General features: G+C 32.9%; 1 protein-coding gene across 2 annotated transcripts in view; it reads right to left on the bottom strand.

The window, feature by feature from the left end:
• The window catches only part of RASA3 (RAS p21 protein activator 3), a 1,807,402-nt gene that overhangs the window by 384,263 nt on the left and 1,403,483 nt on the right, over positions 1-19,656 (bottom strand). For both annotated transcript variants that reach the window (XM_044071113.1, XM_044071114.1), the window contains one exon: positions 18,714-18,812. In XM_044071113.1, the coding sequence (XP_043927048.1) occupies positions 18,714-18,812 (99 nt within the window). The remainder of the gene's footprint in view (positions 1-18,713; positions 18,813-19,656) is intronic.

Here is a 19,656-nt window from a genome sequence, read left to right as displayed (position 1 = left end):
TTGAGGTGGGGACAGGTTTAATGATAATTATATATATAAGGCTACAATTAGGTTTATATTAGAAGTATTGAGGTGGAGACAGGTTTAATGATAATTATGTATATAAGGCTACAATTAGGTTTGCATTAGAAGTATTGAGGTGGGGACAGGTTTAATGATAATTATATACATAAGGCTACAATTAGGTTTGTATTAGAAGTATTGAGGTGGGGACAGGTTTAATGATAATTATATACATAAGGCTACAATTAGGTTTGTATTAGAAGTACTGAGGTGGGGACAGGTTTAATGATAATTATGTATATAAGTCTATAATTAGGTTTGTATTAGAAGTACTGAGGTGGGGACAGGTTTAATGATAATTATATACATAAGGCTACAATTATTTGTATTAGAAGTATTGAGGTGGGGACAGGTTTAATGATAATTATATACATAAGGCTACAATTAGGTTTGTATTAGAAGTATTGAGGTGGGGACAGGTTTAATGATAATTATGTATATAAGTCTATAATTAGGTTTGTATTAGAAGTATTGAGGTGGGGACAGGTTTAATGATAATTCTGTATATAAGGCTACAATTAGGTTTGTATTAGAAGTATTGAGGTGGGGACAGGTTTAATGATAATTATATACATAAGGCTACAATTAGGTTTGTATTAGAAGTATTGAGGTGGGGACAGGTTTAATGATAATTCTGTATATAAGGCTATAATTAGGTTTGTATTAGAAGTATTGAGGTGGGGACAGGTTTAATGATAATTATATACATAAGGCTACAATTAGGTTTGTATTAGAAGTATTGAGGTGGGGACAGGTTTAATGATAATTATGTATATAAGGCTACAATTAGGTTTGTATTAGAAGTATTGAGGTGGGGACAGGTTTAATGATAATTATATACATAAGGCTACAATTAGGTTTGTATTAGAAGTATTGAGGTGGGGACAGGTTTAATGATAATTATATACATAAGGCTACAATTAGGTTTGTATTAGAAGTATTGAGGTGGGGACAGGTTTAATGATAATTATGTATATAAGGCTATAATTAGGTTTGTATTAGAAGTATTGAGGTGGGGACAGGTTTAATGATAATTATATACATAAGGCTACAATTAGGTTTGTATTAGAAGTATTGAGGTGGGGACAGGTTTAATGATAATTATATACATAAGGCTACAATTAGGTTTGTATTAGAAGTATTGAGGTGGGGACAGGTTTAATGATAATTCTGTATATAAGGCTACAATTAGGTTTGTATTAGAAGTATTAAGGTGGGGACAGGTTTAATGATAATTCTGTATATAAGGCTACAATTAGGTTTGTATTAGAAGTATTGAGGTGGGGACAGGTTTAATGATAATTAAATATATATAAGGCTACAATTAGGTTTGTATTAGAAGTATTGAGGTGGGGACAGGTTTAATGATAATTATGTATATAAGTCTATAATTAGGTTTGTATTAGAAGTATTGAGGTGGGGACAGGTTTAATGATAATTATATACATAAGGCTACAATTAGGTTTGTATTAGAAGTATTGAGGTGGGGACAGGTTTAATGATAATTATGTATATAAGGCTACAATTAGGTTTGTATTAGAAGTATTGAGGTGGGAATAGGTTTAATGATAATTATATACATAAGGCTACAATTAGGTTTGTATTAGAAGTATTAAGGTGGGGACAGGTTTAATGATAATTCTGTATATAAGGCTACAATTAGGTTTGTGTTAGAAGTATTGAGGTGGGGACAGGTTTAATGATAATTATATACATAAGGCTACAATTAGGTTTGTATTAGAAGTATTGAGGTGGGGACAGGTTTAATGATAATTATGTATATAAGGCTACAATTAGGTTTGTATTAGAAGTATTGAGGTGGGGACAGGTTTAATGATAATTATATACATAAGGCTACAATTAGGTTTGTATTAGAAGTATTGAGGTGGGGACAGGTTTAATGATAATTATATACATAAGGCTACAATTAGGTTTGTATTAGAAGTATTGAGGTGGGGACAGGTTTAATGATAATTATATACATAAGGCTACAATTAGGTTTGTATTAGAAGTATTGAGGTGGGGACAGGTTTAATGATAATTATATACATAAGGCTACAATTAGGTTTGTATTAGAAGTATTGAGGTGGGGACAGGTTTAATGATAATTATATACATAAGGCTACAATTAGGTTTGTATTAGAAGTATTGAGGTGGGGACAGGTTTAATGATAATTATGTATATAAGGCTACAATTAGGTTTGTATTAGAAGTATTGAGGTGGAGACAGGTTTAATGACAATTATATACATAAGGCTACAATTAGGTTTGTATTAGAAGTATTAAGGTGGGGACAGGTTTAATGATAATTCTGTATATAAGGCTACAATTAGGTTTGTATTAGAAGTATTGAGGTGGGGACAGGTTTAATGATAATTATATACATAAGGCTACAATTAGGTTTGTATTAGAAGTATTGAGGTGGAGACAGGTTTAATGATAATTATGTATATAAGTCTATAATTAGGTTTGTATTAGAAGTATTGAGGTGGGGACAGGTTTAATGATAATTATATACATAAGGCTACAATTAGGTTTGTATTAGAAGTATTGAGGTGGGGACAGGTTTAATGATAATTATGTATATAAGTCTATAATTAGGTTTGTATTAGAAGTATTGAGGTGGGGACAGGTTTAATGATAATTATATACATAAGGCTACAATTAGGTTTGTATTAGAAGTATTGAGGTGGAGACAGGTTTAATGATAATTATGTATATAAGTCTATAATTAGGTTTGTATTAGAAGTATTGAGGTGGGGACAGGTTTAATGATAATTATATACATAAGGCTACAATTAGGTTTGTATTAGAAGTATTGAGGTGGCGACAGATTTAATGATAATTATATACATTAGGCTATAATTAGGTTTGTATTAGAAGTATTGAGGTGGGGACAGGTTTAATGATAATTATATATATAAGGCTACAATTAGGTTTGTATTAGAAGTATTGAGGTGGGGACAGGTTTAATGACAATTATATACATAAGGCTACAATTAGGTTTGTATTAGAAGTATTGAGGTGGGGACAGGTTTAATGATAATTATATACATAAGGCTACAATTAGGTTTGTATTAGAAGTATTGAGGTGGGGACAGATTTAATGACAATTATATACATAAGGCTACAATTAGGTTTGTATTAGAAGTATTGAGGTGGGGACAGGTTTAATGATAATTATATACATAAGGCTATAATTAGGTTTGTATTAGAAGTATTGAGGTGGGGACAGGTTTAATGATAATTATATACATAAGGCTACAATTAGGTTTGTATTAGAAGTATTGAGGTGGGGACAGGTTTAATGATAATTATATATATAAGGCTACAATTAGGTTTGTATTAGAAGTATTGAGGTGGGGACAGGTTTAATGATAATTATATACATAAGGCTACAATTAGGTTTGTATTAGAAGTATTGAGGTGGGGACAGGTTTAATGATAATTATATACATAAGGCTACAATTAGGTTTGTATTAGAAGTATTGAGGTGGGGACAGGTTTAATGATAATTATATATATAAGGCTACAATTAGGTTTGTATTAGAAGTATTGTGGTGGGGACAGGTTTAATGATAATTATATATATAAGGCTATAATTAGGTTTATATTAGAAGTATTGAGGTGGGGACAGGTTTAATGATAAGTATATATATAAGGCTACAATTAGGTTTGTATTAGAAGTATTGAGGTGGGGACAGGTTTAATGATAATTATATACATAAGGCTACAATTAGGTTTGTATTAGAAGTATTGAGGTGGGGACAGGCTTAATGATAATTATGCATATAAGGCTACAATTAGGTTTGTATTAGAAGTATTGCGGTCGGGACAGGTTTAATGATAATTATATACATAAGGCTACAATTAGGTTTGTATTAGAAGTATTGAGGTGGGGACAGGTTTAATGATAATTCTGTATATAAGGCTACAATTAGGTTTGTATTAGAAGTATTGAGGTGGCGGCAGGTTTAATGATAATTATATACATAAGGCTACAATTAGGTTTGTATTAGAAGTATTGAGGTGGCGACAGATTTAATGACAATTATATACATAAGGCTACAATTAGGTTTGTATTAGAAGTATTGAGGTGGGGACAGGTTTAATGATAATTATGTATATAAGTCTATAATTAGGTTTGTATTAGAAGTATTGCGGTGGGGACAGGTTTAATGATAATTATATACATAAGGCATTAGGTTTGTATTACAAGTATTGAGGTGGGGACAGGTTTAATGATAATTATATACATAAGGCTATAATTAGGTTTGTATTAGAAGTATTGAGGTGGGGACAGGTTTAATGATAGGCTAAAATTAGGTTTGTATTAGAAGTATTGAGGTGGGGACAGGTTTAATGATAATTATATACATAAGGCTACACTTAGGTTTGTATTAGAAGTATTGAGGTGGAGACAGGTTTAATGATAATTATGTATATAAGTCTATAATTAGGTTTGTATTAGAAGTATTGAGGTGGGGACAGGTTTAATGATAATTATATACATAAGGCTACACTTAGGTTTGTATTAGAAGTATTGAGGTGGAGACAGGTTTAATGATAATTATGTATATAAGTCTATAATTAGGTTTGTATTAGAAGTAATGAGGTGGGGACAGGTTTACTGGTAATTATATACATAAGGCTACAATTAGGTTTGTATTAGAAGTATTGAGGTGGAGACAGGTTTAATGATAATTATGTATATAAGGCTACAATTAAGTTTGTATTAGAAGTATTGAGGTGGGGACAGGTTTAATGATAATTATATACATAAGGCTACAATTAGGTTTGTATTAGAAGTATTGAGGTGGGGACAGGTTTAATGATAATTATATATACAAGGCTATAATTAGGTTTGTATTAGAAGTATTGAGGTCGGGACAGGTTTAATGATAATTATATACATAAGGCTACAATTAGGTTTGTATTAGAAGTATTGAGGTGGGGACAGGTTTAATGATAATTATATACATAAGGCTACAATTAGGTTTGTATTAGAAGTATTGAGGTGGGGACAGGTTTAATGATAATTATATACATAAGGATACAATTAGGTTTGTATTAGAAGTATTGAGGTGGGGATAGGTTTAATGATAATTATTTACATAAGGCTACAATTAGGTTTGTATTAGAAGTATTGAGGTGGGGACAGGTTTAATGATAATTATATACATAAGGCTACAATTAGGTTTGTATTAGAAGTATTGAGGTGGGGACAGGTTTAATGATAATTATATACATAAGGCTACAATTAGGTTTGTATTAGAAGTACTGAGGTGGGGACAGGTTTAATGATAATTATGTATATAAGTCTATAATTAGGTTTGTATTAGAAGTATTGAGGTGGGGACAGGTTTAATGATAATTATATACATAAGGCTACAATTAGGTTTGTATTAGAAGTATTGAGGTGGGGACAGGCTTAATGATAATTATATACATAAGGCTACAATTAGGTTTGTATTAGAAGTACTGAGGTGGGGACAGGTTTAATGATAATTATATATATAAGGCTATAATTAAGTTTGTATTAGAAGTATTGAGGTGGGGACAGGTTTAATGATAATTATATATAAGGCTATAATTAAGTTTGTATTAGAAGTATTGAGGTGGGGACAGGTTTAATGATAATTATATATATAAGGCTATAATTAAGTTTGTATTAGAAGTATTGAGGTGGGGACAGGTTTAATGATAATTATATACATAAGGCTACAATTAAGTTTGTATTAGAAGTATTGAGGTGGGGACAGGTTTAATGATAATTATATACATAAGGCTACAATTAGGTTTGTATTAGAAGTACTGAGGTGGGGACAGGTTTAATGATAATTATGTATATAAGTCTATAATTAAGTTTGTATTAGAAGTATTGAGGTGGGGACAGGTTTAATGATAATTATATATATAAGGCTACAATTAAGTTTGTATTAGAAGTATTGAGGTGGGGACAGGTTTAATGATAATTATATACATAAGGCTATAATTAGGTTTGTATTAGAAGTATTGAGGTGGGGACAGGTTTAATGATAATTATGTATATAAGTCTATAATTAGGTTTGTATTAGAAGTATTGAGGTGGGGACAGGTTTAATGATAATTATATACATAAGGCTACAATTAGGTTTGTATTAGAAGTATTGAGGTGGGGACAGGTTTAATGATAATTATGTATATAAGTCTATAATTAGGTTTGTATTAGAAGTATTGAGGTGGGGACAGGTTTAATGATAATTATATACATAAGGCTACAATTAGGTTTGTATTAGAAGTATTAAGGTGGGGACAGGTTTAATGATAATTCTGTATATAAGGCTACAATTAGGTTTGTGTTAGAAGTATTGAGGTGGGGACAGGTTTAATGATAATTATATACATAAGGCTACAATTAGGTTTGTATTAGAAGTATTGAGGTGGGGACAGGTTTAATGATAATTATATACATAAGGCTACAATTAGGTTTGTATTAGAAGTATTGAGGTGGAGACAGGTTTAATGATAATTATGTATATAAGGCTACAATTAGGTTTGTATTAGAAGTATTGAGGTGGGGACAGGTTTAATGATAATTATATACATAAGGCTACAATTAGGTTTGTATTAGAAGTATTGAGGTGGGGACAGGTTTAATGATAATTATATACATAAGGCTACAATTAGGTTTGTATTAGAAGTATTGAGGTGGGGACAGGTTTAATGATAATTATATACATAAGGCTACAATTAGGTTTGTATTAGAAGTATTGAGGTGGGGACAGGTTTAATGATAATTATATACATAAGGCTACAATTATGTTTGTATTAGAAGTATTGAGGTGGGGACAGGTTTAATGATAATTATATACATAAGGATACAATTAGGTTTGTATTAGAAGTATTGAGGTGGGGATAGGTTTAATGATAATTATGTATATAAGGCTACAATTAGGTTTATATTAGAAGTATTGAGGTGGAGACAGGTTTAATGATAATTATGTATATAAGGCTACAATTAGGTTTGTATTAGAAGTATTGAGGTGGAGACAGGTTTAATGATAATTATATACATAAGGCTACAATTAGGTTTGTATTAGAAGTATTGAGGTGGGGACAGGTTTAATGATAATTATGTATATAAGGCTACAATTAGGTTTGTATTAGAAGTATTGAGGTGGGGACAGGTTTAATGATAATTATATACATAAGGCTACAATTAGGTTTATATTAGAAGTATTGAGGTGGAGACAGGTTTAATGATAATTATGTATATAAGGCTACAATTAGGTTTGTATTAGAAGTATTGAGGTGGGGACAGGTTTAATGATAATTATATACATAAGGCTACAATTAGGTTTGTATTACAAGTATTGAGGTGGGGACAGGTTTAATGATAATTATGTATATAAGGCTACAATTAGGTTTGTATTAGAAGTATTGAGGTGGGGACAGGTTTAATGATAATTATATACATAAGGCTACAATTAGGTTTGTATTACAAGTATTGAGGTGGGGACAGGTTTAATGATAATTATATACATAAGGATACAATTAGGTTTGTATTAGAAGTATTGAGGTGGGGATAGGTTTAATGATAATTATATACATAAGGCTACAATTAGGTTTGTATTAGAAGTATTGAGGTGGAGACAGGTTTAATGATAATTATGTATATAAGGCTACAATTAGGTTTGTAATAGAAGTATTGAGGTGGGGACAGGTTTAATGACAATTATATACATAAGGCTACAATTAGGTTTGTGTTAGAAGTATTGAGGTGGGGACAGGTTTAATGATAATTATGTATATAAGTCTATAATTAAGTTTGTATTAGAAGTATTGAGGTGGGGACAGGTTTAATTATAATTATATACATAAGGCTACAATTAGGTTTGTATTACAAGTATTGAGGTGGGGACAGGTTTAATGATAATTATGTATATAAGTCTATAATTAGGTTTGTATTAGAAGTATTAAGGTGGGGACAGGTTTAATGATAATTCTGTATATAAGGCTACAATTAGGTTTGTGTTAGAAGTATTGAGGTGGGGACAGGTTTAATGATAATTATGTATATAAGTCTATAATTAGGTTTGTATTAGAAGTATTGAGGTGGCGGCAGGTTTAATGATAATTATATACATAAGGCTACAATTAGGTTTGTATTAGAAGTACTGAGGTGGGGACAGGTTTAATGATAATTATGTATACACGTCTATAATTAAGTTTGTATTAGAAGTATTGAGGTGGGGACAGGTTTAATGATAATTATATATATAAGGCTATAATTAGGTTTATATTAGAAGTATTGAGGTGGAGACAGGTTTAATGATAAATATATATATAAGGCTACAATTAGGTTTGTATTAAAAGTACTGAGGTGGGGACAGGTTTAATGATAATTATATACATAAGGCTACAATTAGGTTTGTATTAGAAGTACTGAGGTGGGGACAGGCTTAATGATAATTATATACATAAGGCTACAATTAGGTTTGTATTAGAAGTATTGAGGTGGGGACAGGTTTAATGATAATTATATACATAAGGCTACAATTAGGTTTGTATTAGAAGTACTGAGGTGGGGACAGGTTTAATGATAATTATGTATACACGTCTATAATTAAGTTTGTATTAGAAGTATTGAGGTGGGGACAGGTTTAATGATAATTATATATATAAGGCTATAATTAGGTTTATATTAGAAGTATTGAGGTGGAGACAGGTTTAATGATAATTATGTATATAAGGCTACAATTAGGTTTGTATTAGAAGTATTGAGGTGGGGACAGGTTTAATGATAATTATATACATAAGGCTACAATTAGGTTTGTATTACAAGTATTGAGGTGGGGACAGGTTTAATGATAATTATATATATAAGGCTACAATTAGGTTTGTAATAGAAGTATTGAGGTGGGGACAGGTTTAATGACAATTATATACATAAGGCTACAATTAGGTTTGTATAAGAAGTATTGAGGTGGGGACAGGTTTAATGATAATTATGTATATAAGTCTATAATTAAGTTTGTATTAGAAGTATTGAGGTGGGGACAGGTTTAATTATAATTATATATATAAGGCTACAATTAGGTTTGTATTAGAAGCATTGAGGTGGGGACAGGTTTAATGATAATTATGCATATAAGGCTACAATTAGGTTTGTATTAGAAGTATTAAGGTGGGGACAGGTTTAATGATAATTCTGTATATAAGGCTACAATTAGGTTTGTATTAGAAGTATTGAGGTGGGGACAGGTTTAATGATAATTAAATATATATAAGGCTACAATTAGGTTTATATTAGAAGTATTGAGGTGGGGACAGGCTTAATGATAATTATGCATATAAGGCTACAATTAGGTTTGTATTAGAAGTATTGAGGTCGGGACAGGTTTAATGATAATTATATACATAAGGCTACAATTAGGTTTGTATTAGAAGTATTGAGGTGGGGACAGGTTTAATGATAATTCTGTATATAAGGCTACAATTAGGTTTGTATTAGAAGTATTGAGGTGGCGGCAGGTTTAATGATAATTATATACATAAGGCTACAATTAGGTTTGTATTAGAAGTATTGAGGTGGGGACAGGTTTAATGATAATTATATACATAAGGCTACACTTAGGTTTGTATTAGAAGTATTGAGGTGGAGACAGGTTTAATGATAATTATGTATATAAGTCTATAATTAGGTTTGTATTAGAAGTAATGAGGTGGGGACAGGTTTACTGGTAATTATATACATAAGGCTACAATTAGGTTTGTATTAGAAGTATTGAGGTGGAGACAGGTTTAATGATAATTATGTATATAAGGCTACAATTAAGTTTGTATTAGAAGTATTGAGGTGGGGACAGGTTTAATGATAATTATATACACAAGGCTACAATTAGGTTTGTATTACAAGTATTGAGGTCGGGACAGGTTTAATGATAATTATATACATAAGGCTACAATTAGGTTTGTATTAGAAGTATTGAGGTGGGGACAGGTTTAATGATAATTATATACATAAGGCTACAATTAGGTTTGTATTAGAAGTATTGAGGTGGGGACAGGTTTAATGATAATTATATATACAAGGCTATAATTAGGTTTGTATTAGAAGTATTGAGGTCGGGACAGGTTTAATGATAATTATATACATAAGGCTACAATTAGGTTTGTATTAGAAGTATTGAGGTGGGGACAGGTTTAATGATAATTATATACATAAGGCTACAATTAGGTTTGTATTAGAAGTATTGAGGTGGGGACAGGTTTAATGATAATTATATACATAAGGCTACAATTAGGTTTGTATTAGAAGTATTCAGGTGGGGATAGGTTTAATGATAATTATTTACATAAGGCTACAATTAGGTTTGTATTAGAAGTATTCAGGTGGGGATAGGTTTAATGATAATTATTTACATAAGGCTACAATTAGGTTTGTAATAGAAGTATTGAGGTGGGGACAGGTTTAATGATAATTATATACATAAGGCTACAATTAGATTTGTAATAGAAGTATTGAGGTGGGGACAGGTTTAATGATAATTATATACATAAGGCTACAATTAGGTTTGTATTAGAAATATTGAGGTGGGGATGAGAAGTGTCACAATCTCCAAGACACAAGAAACGCTGTTACAAACCACCAAGTAAAAATGTACGTCCAAAAGCAGCAACCACCAAGACAAGTAGTAAATGGTAAAGCAGCTCACAATAAGGTAAATCCAAGTTTAGAAACAGTTTATTTTTAAACGCCACACACTGATCCACACTTTTCGTCAAATTATGACTTCATCAGAATACCATCAATCACAGCAATGAACAGTCTTAAATACTAAATGCCCTAAGTGAATAATAAAATCAATTAACCCAATTAACTTGATTGAATCAAATTGCACACATTTAAAGCACCAAGCTACCTAAAACCTTAAAACACAGAATTTAATAAAAGCATTAAAGTAAACACATTTGTAAAAACTATTCTTTCAAAAATGTTTGTTAACATATTAAACCTAAAAATATATAATGTTATTAAAAATGCTTCCAGGTGTTTATACATATAAATTAAATGTTCTTAAAATTTAAACCAATAATATATATACATATAGGAAATATACATATATAAAGAAATATTTCTCATTCAATTACCACATTAAAGTGACCTTTAATTTTTTCTCTCTAGAAACACTTGTAAACTGTATTCATACAAGTAACCTTAGTAAAATACCTACATTTTTTGTGCCTTTAGTTTCAAATAAGGTACAATAGATATAGAGTCATTCAATCCTGGGAAGCGATTGGATTCTTAAAGAATCTGCCAATATGTTTCTTGATGGCACAATGTTACTTGCCAGGGTCCACCCCTAGCACTTTTAGGTACTGAGTCCAAGACAAAAAACAGAAATGTTCCACCCTCACATGTTGTAGTGTGCTTATAAAGTGCATTGTTACTGTTGCACTTCTGTATATCATAATAATGCTCATACACACGTCTACGAAGAGGTCTTTCAGTCTTTCCAACATAAAATGATTGGCAGGACTGACACACTGCCAGGTATACAACTCCAAAGGAAAGGCAATTGTAAAATTTTTTGGAAAAAATCTTCCTATTTCTACTCTCCAAATAAATCTTTTCTTGATTTAAAATGTACTTGCATTGTGAGCATCGCCCACATTTATAAGTCCCTTTCTTTTGGTCTCTCACATTTTGGGGTTGGACTTCCTGCTCCAAAATTCTTTTAATATTGAATCCTTTCCTATAAACTGTTTTAACCTTTCTGTCTTTAATACTACCTAAATCAGTAATGTCCTGAAAGGATTTAAACTCATCCTCAATAATTTTAATAAGCCTACCAACATTTGCACTATAGTCAGTCACAAAAAGTACATGGTCATTTTCAAAGGTCAATGTATTTTTCTTCTGTTTGGTCCCTGAATCCAGAGAACCTTGACCCAAAATGGGCTTAAATCTGGTTGACCTTCCTTGAATAACCTCTTCCTTCACTGAGTCAATAAGATACAAGGGATAACCTCTTTCTAAAAACATCGAGGATAGTACATCACATTCAAACTCAAATTCTGAATCCTGAGATGTCATTCTTGATACCCTGACAAACTGCCCTTTGATAATCCCTCTCTTTTGAAACCCCGGATGAGAGCTAAAGAAGTGCAAGTAGCTATTTGAAAAAGTGGGCTTTCTATATACCTTAGAATTAAACCCAAATGGATTTTTCTTTATCGTAACATCCAAATAGTTAACTAGCTCTTCAGACACCTGATGTGTAAATTTTAAAAAAGAGGTGGTAGAATTTATATATAAAAGAAATAGCTCAATAGTTTCAATAGGGCCAGTCCAAAAAATGCAAATGTCATCCAGGAATCTTGAGTAGTGAATCCAATTTTCAACAAACTCACAATGATGGATAAATTTATTCTCCCAAACAGCCATAACTATATCAGCGTAGGTAGGTGCACAATTTGCCCCCATAGATACCCCACTGGTCTGCTGGAAGTATTCACCACCATAAAACACGAAATTGTTCTTCAACACTAACTCTAAAAGACCTGTAATCATGTGCACATCATTGTTTGAAATTGTTGGACATTCCCACAGGGCCTCCTCAATCCACTCCAAACCTATTTCAGTAGGAATAACCGTAAATAAATCTACAACATCTATGGTCAGAAAGGTAAGGTTTGGCCTGTATAATTCTGGGGTAATCTTACTTAAAAGTTCCCACGAATCCTTGAGAAGATGTGTTTGTTTCCCCCAAACCTGTTTAAGTTTCCAATCCAAAAATTTTGAAATGGAATGGGTCTTTGAACCTTGCGCTGCCACAATAGGTCTTAAAGGTGGGTCCTGAACACATTTATGTACTTTGGGAATTCCAAATATGGTAGGCACCTTAGGAGAGGGAGTTTCCAGGAAGGAATAAATATCAAATTCAATCATTTCCTGGTCAAGCATGTCCTTAATGGCCAGATCAATTTTTTGATATGATAATAAAATCTCATTAATGGATGTCAGGGTATATCTATTGGAATCAAATAAAATGTCATTCATTTTACTTTCATACATAATTTGATTCATAAACACAGTACCCCCACCCTTGTCTGGTTGCATGACCCTCACAAGGTGATTCTGTGCTAAATCATACAGTAGTTTATTTTCTTGTTCACTTAAATTGTACTCAAAATCAGCTTGGGATAACTCCTGACGAATAAGTTTCTCCACCCTGGCTTCCAAATTGCTAAGTTGAGGATGTAATGGGGGATGGAATGTGCTAGATTTTTTAAGAAATAAACTTGGAGTCACTGGTGTGTGACCAAATAGATGTTCCAAATTCAGTTGGCGGGTAAACATTTTCAAATCCAAAATGGTATTAACCAAATGACTACCTCTAGAAGGAACAAATTTAAACCCCTTTGTAAATAGGTCAAAACAACTACTAGTAATAGAAATGTCACTATAGTTGTAAATGTGATACCCTTTCCTACTACAACACTTGTACAAACCAATGCTAGTAGTAGAAATACCATCATTTATTGCCAATCCAAGTTCTTGTTCCTTTTCCACCCCTGCGTGCGTTTCTCCTTTCCTTGTGCAAATATGGGGTAGAATGGATATGGCGGTCCCCCCTGCTGGTTCCGAATACGTTCCGATCTCCTGGGTAAAAAATTGCCTTCATCATGTATTTGATTCTCTGTATCTATAGATTCCATACCCTCCTCTTCAACTAAAATAGGGGAGGTGGGTTGATCCCTAAACACAGTCTCCTCCCTTAACCAAGAATTTTTTAAATACATGTTTTTACTTTGGGGTGGTTTAGGATATTGTCTCCTTTCCCTATATTCCCTGAAATCCCGGTTAAGTTTATTATATTTCCTTTTAATGACCATATCACAGTGTTTATCAATGCGCTTAACTTCCTGATATTTACTGTTCTGACTTTCCACTGCAAACAATAAATCACTGGTAATTCTTTCATTACATTTAAAAATCTCTTCAGTTAAACCTTGAATTTCGTTTTCGTTTCTTTTTATGATAGCCCGAACTATGTCAAGCCCACACCTATCAAAAGCTTTTACTAAGTCACTGTGAAATTCACTTCCACAAATAACATGATTTGGGTACTTGCGCACCCTTAACCCTTTCGGTACAATGCATCTATTAATACATTCAGACAAATACATATTGTCTAATACAAGATTTTTGTACCTGTGCAAAGTGTCCTCAAGAAAACGTAAATTGTCATCAAAGGAAATACTTTCAATCGAATTAGTCCTAGCATTCCCCGAGAAAACAAAGTCGGGTTTTGAATTAACCCATTCTGAAAACGGTAAAGGGTCCAAAGCAGCTTTAGGAGGTATAATAGGCTGGTGACATGGAATGGAGGCTTCCCCACTGTCCTCGCGAAAAACAGACGGTGTATTCAAAAGTTCTGCACTTCCATTGGAGTTGGTAGCATTGATAGTCTGTTCCACTGGTTTCCGGACCATACCATAACCGCTAGAAGCTACAGGGGGAATTGCGCCAGGTGTTCCAATTCTCGCCGAAACTGCTTTTAAAACCTCCTTTTGTTCGGAAATAATAGTTTTTAGTCCATGCCCAATAGGGGTAAGAAGTTGTACTAACTGTGTCAATTGACCCGTGAGCTGGGATAAATCCCCGGTGACAGAAATTGCACCGGTCAAACTGCCTTCCGAGGTGGAACTGCCTGGACAAGCCTCCATAATAACAAACTCCAAGACACAAGAAACACAAGAAACGCTGTTACAAACCACCAAGTAAAAATGTACGTCCAAAAGCAGCAACCACCAAGACAAGTAGTAAATGGTAAAGCAGCTCACAATAAGGTAAATCCAAGTTTAGAAACAGTTGGAGGTGGGGACAGGTTTAATGATAATTATATACATAAGGCTACAATTAGGTTTGTATTAGAAGTATTGAGGTGGGGATGAGAAGTGTCACAATCTAATGAATATAGCTGTGAGTTACTAGTAAAACTGTTGCGGTATTAGTGAAGACTGCCTGTGGGGAATAGGATTCTGAAAGAAGAGAAAAGGGGAGAATATATGGTAAGCTGGAGATAACAGTGGGATTTGTCTTGGAGAGGTACAGGAGCAGAGGTGAAGTTATACTGTTTTAAATGAGTTTGGATTTTTTTTTCTCTTTTAAACAAGAACCATCTTTACTGACTTACCACTTACGACACAAGCAATTATACATTTACATAAATGAGAACAAACGATATGGACACATTTCAGTTGCAGACGTCATGCAACACATATAATCTGCATAGTCATTGTCAAACAGACATTACATAGCTCATTCAATTCCTGCCTTCCCTTAAATTTCATTCCTCCTTCAAAACATTACTCTGCATGTATTGTTCCTACAATTCAGATTTTTCTATGTAATTTGCTCCTATCATTTTCTTAAGATCCCACTTCCAGTTCTTTTATCTCTGTTACTATATTCAATACTTCTATTATAGTTGTTTAGACTTTGATTTCCATTTTCTAGTAACTGCTTTTTGGCAACCACCAGAATTAAACTCAGCAAGGCCTGACTATGGCTAGACAATTGCAATTCTGTATCACAGCTCAAAATTATAACTTCCTTAGTTACACAAATTTTCTCACACAGTATTTCTGACAGAGTAGTTCACAGGGAATTTTTAAAGTCTGCCAACTCATTATATTTCCCCAAATATATGTTCCCAATAATCTCTTTCGTTCCCATCACACCTGCAACATATAAACCTCCCATTATTTTTTTGGAATTGCTTATCCATTCTCTCTTCCCAATCCTTTCTAATCTCTCTGATTGATTCCTGCATTGTATATGCCCTACTAATTATCCCTTTTTAACGCCGTACTAATTATCCCTTTTTAACAACATCTTCTGTTCTACGTTCTACAAAAAATTCTACCAGTGCTGGTCTTTCACTCAGGATCTCCTAGTCCTTTCTCTTTGTCTACACTCTAATATTAATCCTTGATAGGGAAGATAATCTTTGCTTTTTGAATGAATTCCAGTGGTAGTGGGATGTGGTTCCAAAGTTTAGCTACACTATTTGAACACAGGGAGTCACCTGCAGTATTAGATGATTTGGTTACAGCGATTAGTGATTTCTATGTACAGTGTAAAATTCTGTGGGGGGAATAATGTTTTATTACGTTGTTAATGACTGGGAACATTTCTGGTTTATAGAGAAGTATGTGTATTTTATTTAGCTGAGAAAGAGCTAGGTGATGTGGTAGTTCTAACCAATTTAATTTTCTGAAGGCTAGGCAGGGGTGTGTTCCATTAAAGTTTACTGCAAATGTGGCTATTTTATTATAAAACTGCTCACGTTTGGACAATTGTGAGACAAAGTGTAGTGAAGAATGGAGCAGTATAGAACAGAGACAGCAGTAAGACAGTAGAGAATATACATCTGCTGGCTATGACGAGAGATATGTTTTTACTCTGTATAATGTATCTAGATTTCAATGATAATTTTTAAGCATGTGAGATACATAGTGGTTGAACTTCAACTGGTCTTCTATGATGATACCCAATAATTTTGTAAGATGCAACCACAATGCATTCTTTCTAGTTTTGGTGGCAAACTATTTAGTTTGAATGGGGTCAACGTTTTAATTATACAAACAGGACTATAACAGAGGAGTATTTTTCCTTATTAGAGAAGGGGTTTAAATTTGTTCCAGCTAGGAAACCCAATATTTCTAAAGCACTTATTGATTTCAAATTGTACATCAGGAAACTCAATTTTCAACTTCTTTTTAAAGACAAACGTAAACAGTCTAGGGAGCCCTTAGGGTTTAGGAAAAAGAGTCTCTGTAACCCTCCCTTACATTCTACATTGGTCCATTATGAAAACAATTTGCATGAGAGATATTTCTTATCTGTATAAGAAACATAGGAATGATTATTACAATTTCACTAATGTAGAGACGGTGTTACTCAACATAGTATCAAGTACAAGCTTTTCTCAACTGTAGTGCCTCATTAGTACTATTCAATGCAATTTGTATCAGTGGAAGCTTCACTCAATAATGATTGATTATTTTGTATTCGAACATTAGCATATTTGACCATTTTACATATTAATTAACTTTGATTAATTGACCTATGGACAAAGGTCCTAATGGACAAACATAATCCATCCAAGGACGTTTGTGAACTGAAAGATGGCTATACAGCTAACAAATATTCAGAGTTTACAGTGCTTACCTTTTTAGCTCATTCTTTGCCCAGTACTGAATTGCTTTATTCTTTTATTCTTGCTTAATAGAAAGCTAGCAAAATGCGCTTTAGTATTCTGCAAACTGGGCACAAAAACTTAGGACTAATGTATATCAGAACAGCTAGTATAAAGACAAATTTTTGTAATGTTAAGTCAATAAAGTATAAAATGGCTTTATTTTAGCTGAAACAACTCTGATTTCTGGTAACCATTTGAATTGTTGGGACCTGCTAGAGCAAGTCCCTTGACATGGAAACCAAATGGCCAAAAAAAGGAGACTTACATATACTAAATCCAAGACGGTCATTTTCCAGAATATTCCTTTTTCTCTAAGGTATGGTGGTCTTGGTGTTGGTTTATATAAGTTCAGGGGTTGGAGAAGGATTTGCTCTCCACATCATGGGCAGCAAGGGGGCTTGCCCCATGCAAAAAAAAAAAAAAAAGTTTAATGGAGAAGAGTGATGTTTGAGATTCACTCTTCTCCTCGATTTTCTGTTTTATTTTTTAGTGTCTGCATCTGCATTTATAAGTGTTGATATTTCAATAGGGAGCCATGATTTTGAGATTTCCTCATATTAATATGTGTGAACTCACCTCACAACTTTTTTCTCAAGAATTCTGGATAAAGATACAAATACTAGGAGGGATAAAGGCCAAAGTTAGGGATAGTTTTAAAAAATGAAAGTTAATAGAACAAGATTTGCTTTAGCATGCATTTTTTGAACAATAAGTATATGAAACTCTGACATTAGACATGAACATGACATGAAGTCCGACACTATTGAGTGACTGTAATCCTCAACAATTTACCAGAAAATCAAACATTTTATAAGGAGCAGGGCAAAATCAGAGAAAGTTAAGAGCATTAAGTGTGAATCTCTGCAAGTTACTTAACCAAAACAATACTTTTGGTTCACTCTAGAAAAGAGGCACTTACAATGGGATTAAACAATTAAAATAAATAAATAAATAAATGTTCTACTTGTTTCTGGGTTATTTGTAAATAAAAATATAACAGCTAAAAACTTCATGTGAATGTATGGTTAGGCTTCTAAAGATCCTCACAATAGCCAAGTAAGTACATGCATATGTATTGCTTTGTAACAGAAAGATATGTGAAGGACATAGCACATTTCTAGTACAGGGACTACTGCCCAGGTAGTATATTGTACAGGTATTTGAAAAGCAAACAAACACCAAAACCTGCTTCAATAAGTCAAACCTACGTGTGTGATTATCCAGCATTGTTTGGTCCTGCAATGAAGTGGATTGTAGTTCGGATAAATAACAGAACACAGCATAAGTGAGCGAGCGCATGTGCACTCGCGCGCACACACACACACACACACACACACACACACACACACACACACACACACACACACAATAAAAGAAAAATGTTGTTACCATGCATCATAACAGCTGGACTGCCTGAGGACCTTTAATGGAATTTTAAGTTCACCAAGAAACTCATCCCTGACTGTCAGATTATTCCAAAGGTCGACTCTGAAAATAAAACAAAAATATGATATCAGAAAATCAGAACTGCAACCAAACATTTTTAGAAGTGAAGGAGAACTAAAACAATGTTCTGGTAGCTTGGTGACTAAAAGGAATCGGGATGCCATTGGAATTGATACAAGGTAACGGTTGATGTTTAGGATTTGGATGGCAAGAGAATATATAAATAAATCCCAGATTTTTCAGCTTTTAAACAATGTTGAACATGTAATACACCTGACAACTCCCATTTATTTAATCATGGCTATGACATATTTATTCTTATCATCTGAGAGAGCAACAGCTGTAGTTTCAACTAGTAACATCAGTAATCCAAAACAAAATACACATGCTAACAAAATATTATTATACTGTCAAAGATACAGTGCAGCAGCATGTTTTGCAGTATTTTATGGGTGACATTCGTCGATGTGTAATGACCACCACTGCCGACTTTGGCCTACTCTCAGTCTGTGTTCACATTTGTTCCCTGAACCCTGTCCAAATGTAGAGACAGGCACAAAGCAACAGTATACTTAAAATAAGATAAAGAAAACATTTTCAAGGGCTTGTCTAAGAGCATACATGATTTCTAAAAAAGGTTTCTGCATTGTTACTGGCATGCAAATGTCTACAGTCTAAAGGTTGCATGAAATTGCTCAAAAAAATTCTGCATTTTTTTAACTTTACATAAGTGCACTTTGGAATGATACATATTATTTATCTATTAAAAAGTTTTTAACAGCAACAGAAAACATAAAGTAAAAACTTGTTTTAAACTAGAGTTACAGAAAGAAATACCATCAAAGCATTATAAAGTATCTGACACTGCAATGGAAAAGGCACAAAA

This window comes from Protopterus annectens, chromosome 5.part0, assembly GCF_019279795.1.
Source record: "Protopterus annectens isolate FY-2018-M chromosome 5.part0, PAN1.0, whole genome shotgun sequence".
NCBI classification, from domain to species: domain Eukaryota; kingdom Metazoa; phylum Chordata; order Ceratodontiformes; family Protopteridae; genus Protopterus; species Protopterus annectens.
This window is presented reverse-complemented; position numbering and strand designations above follow the sequence as displayed.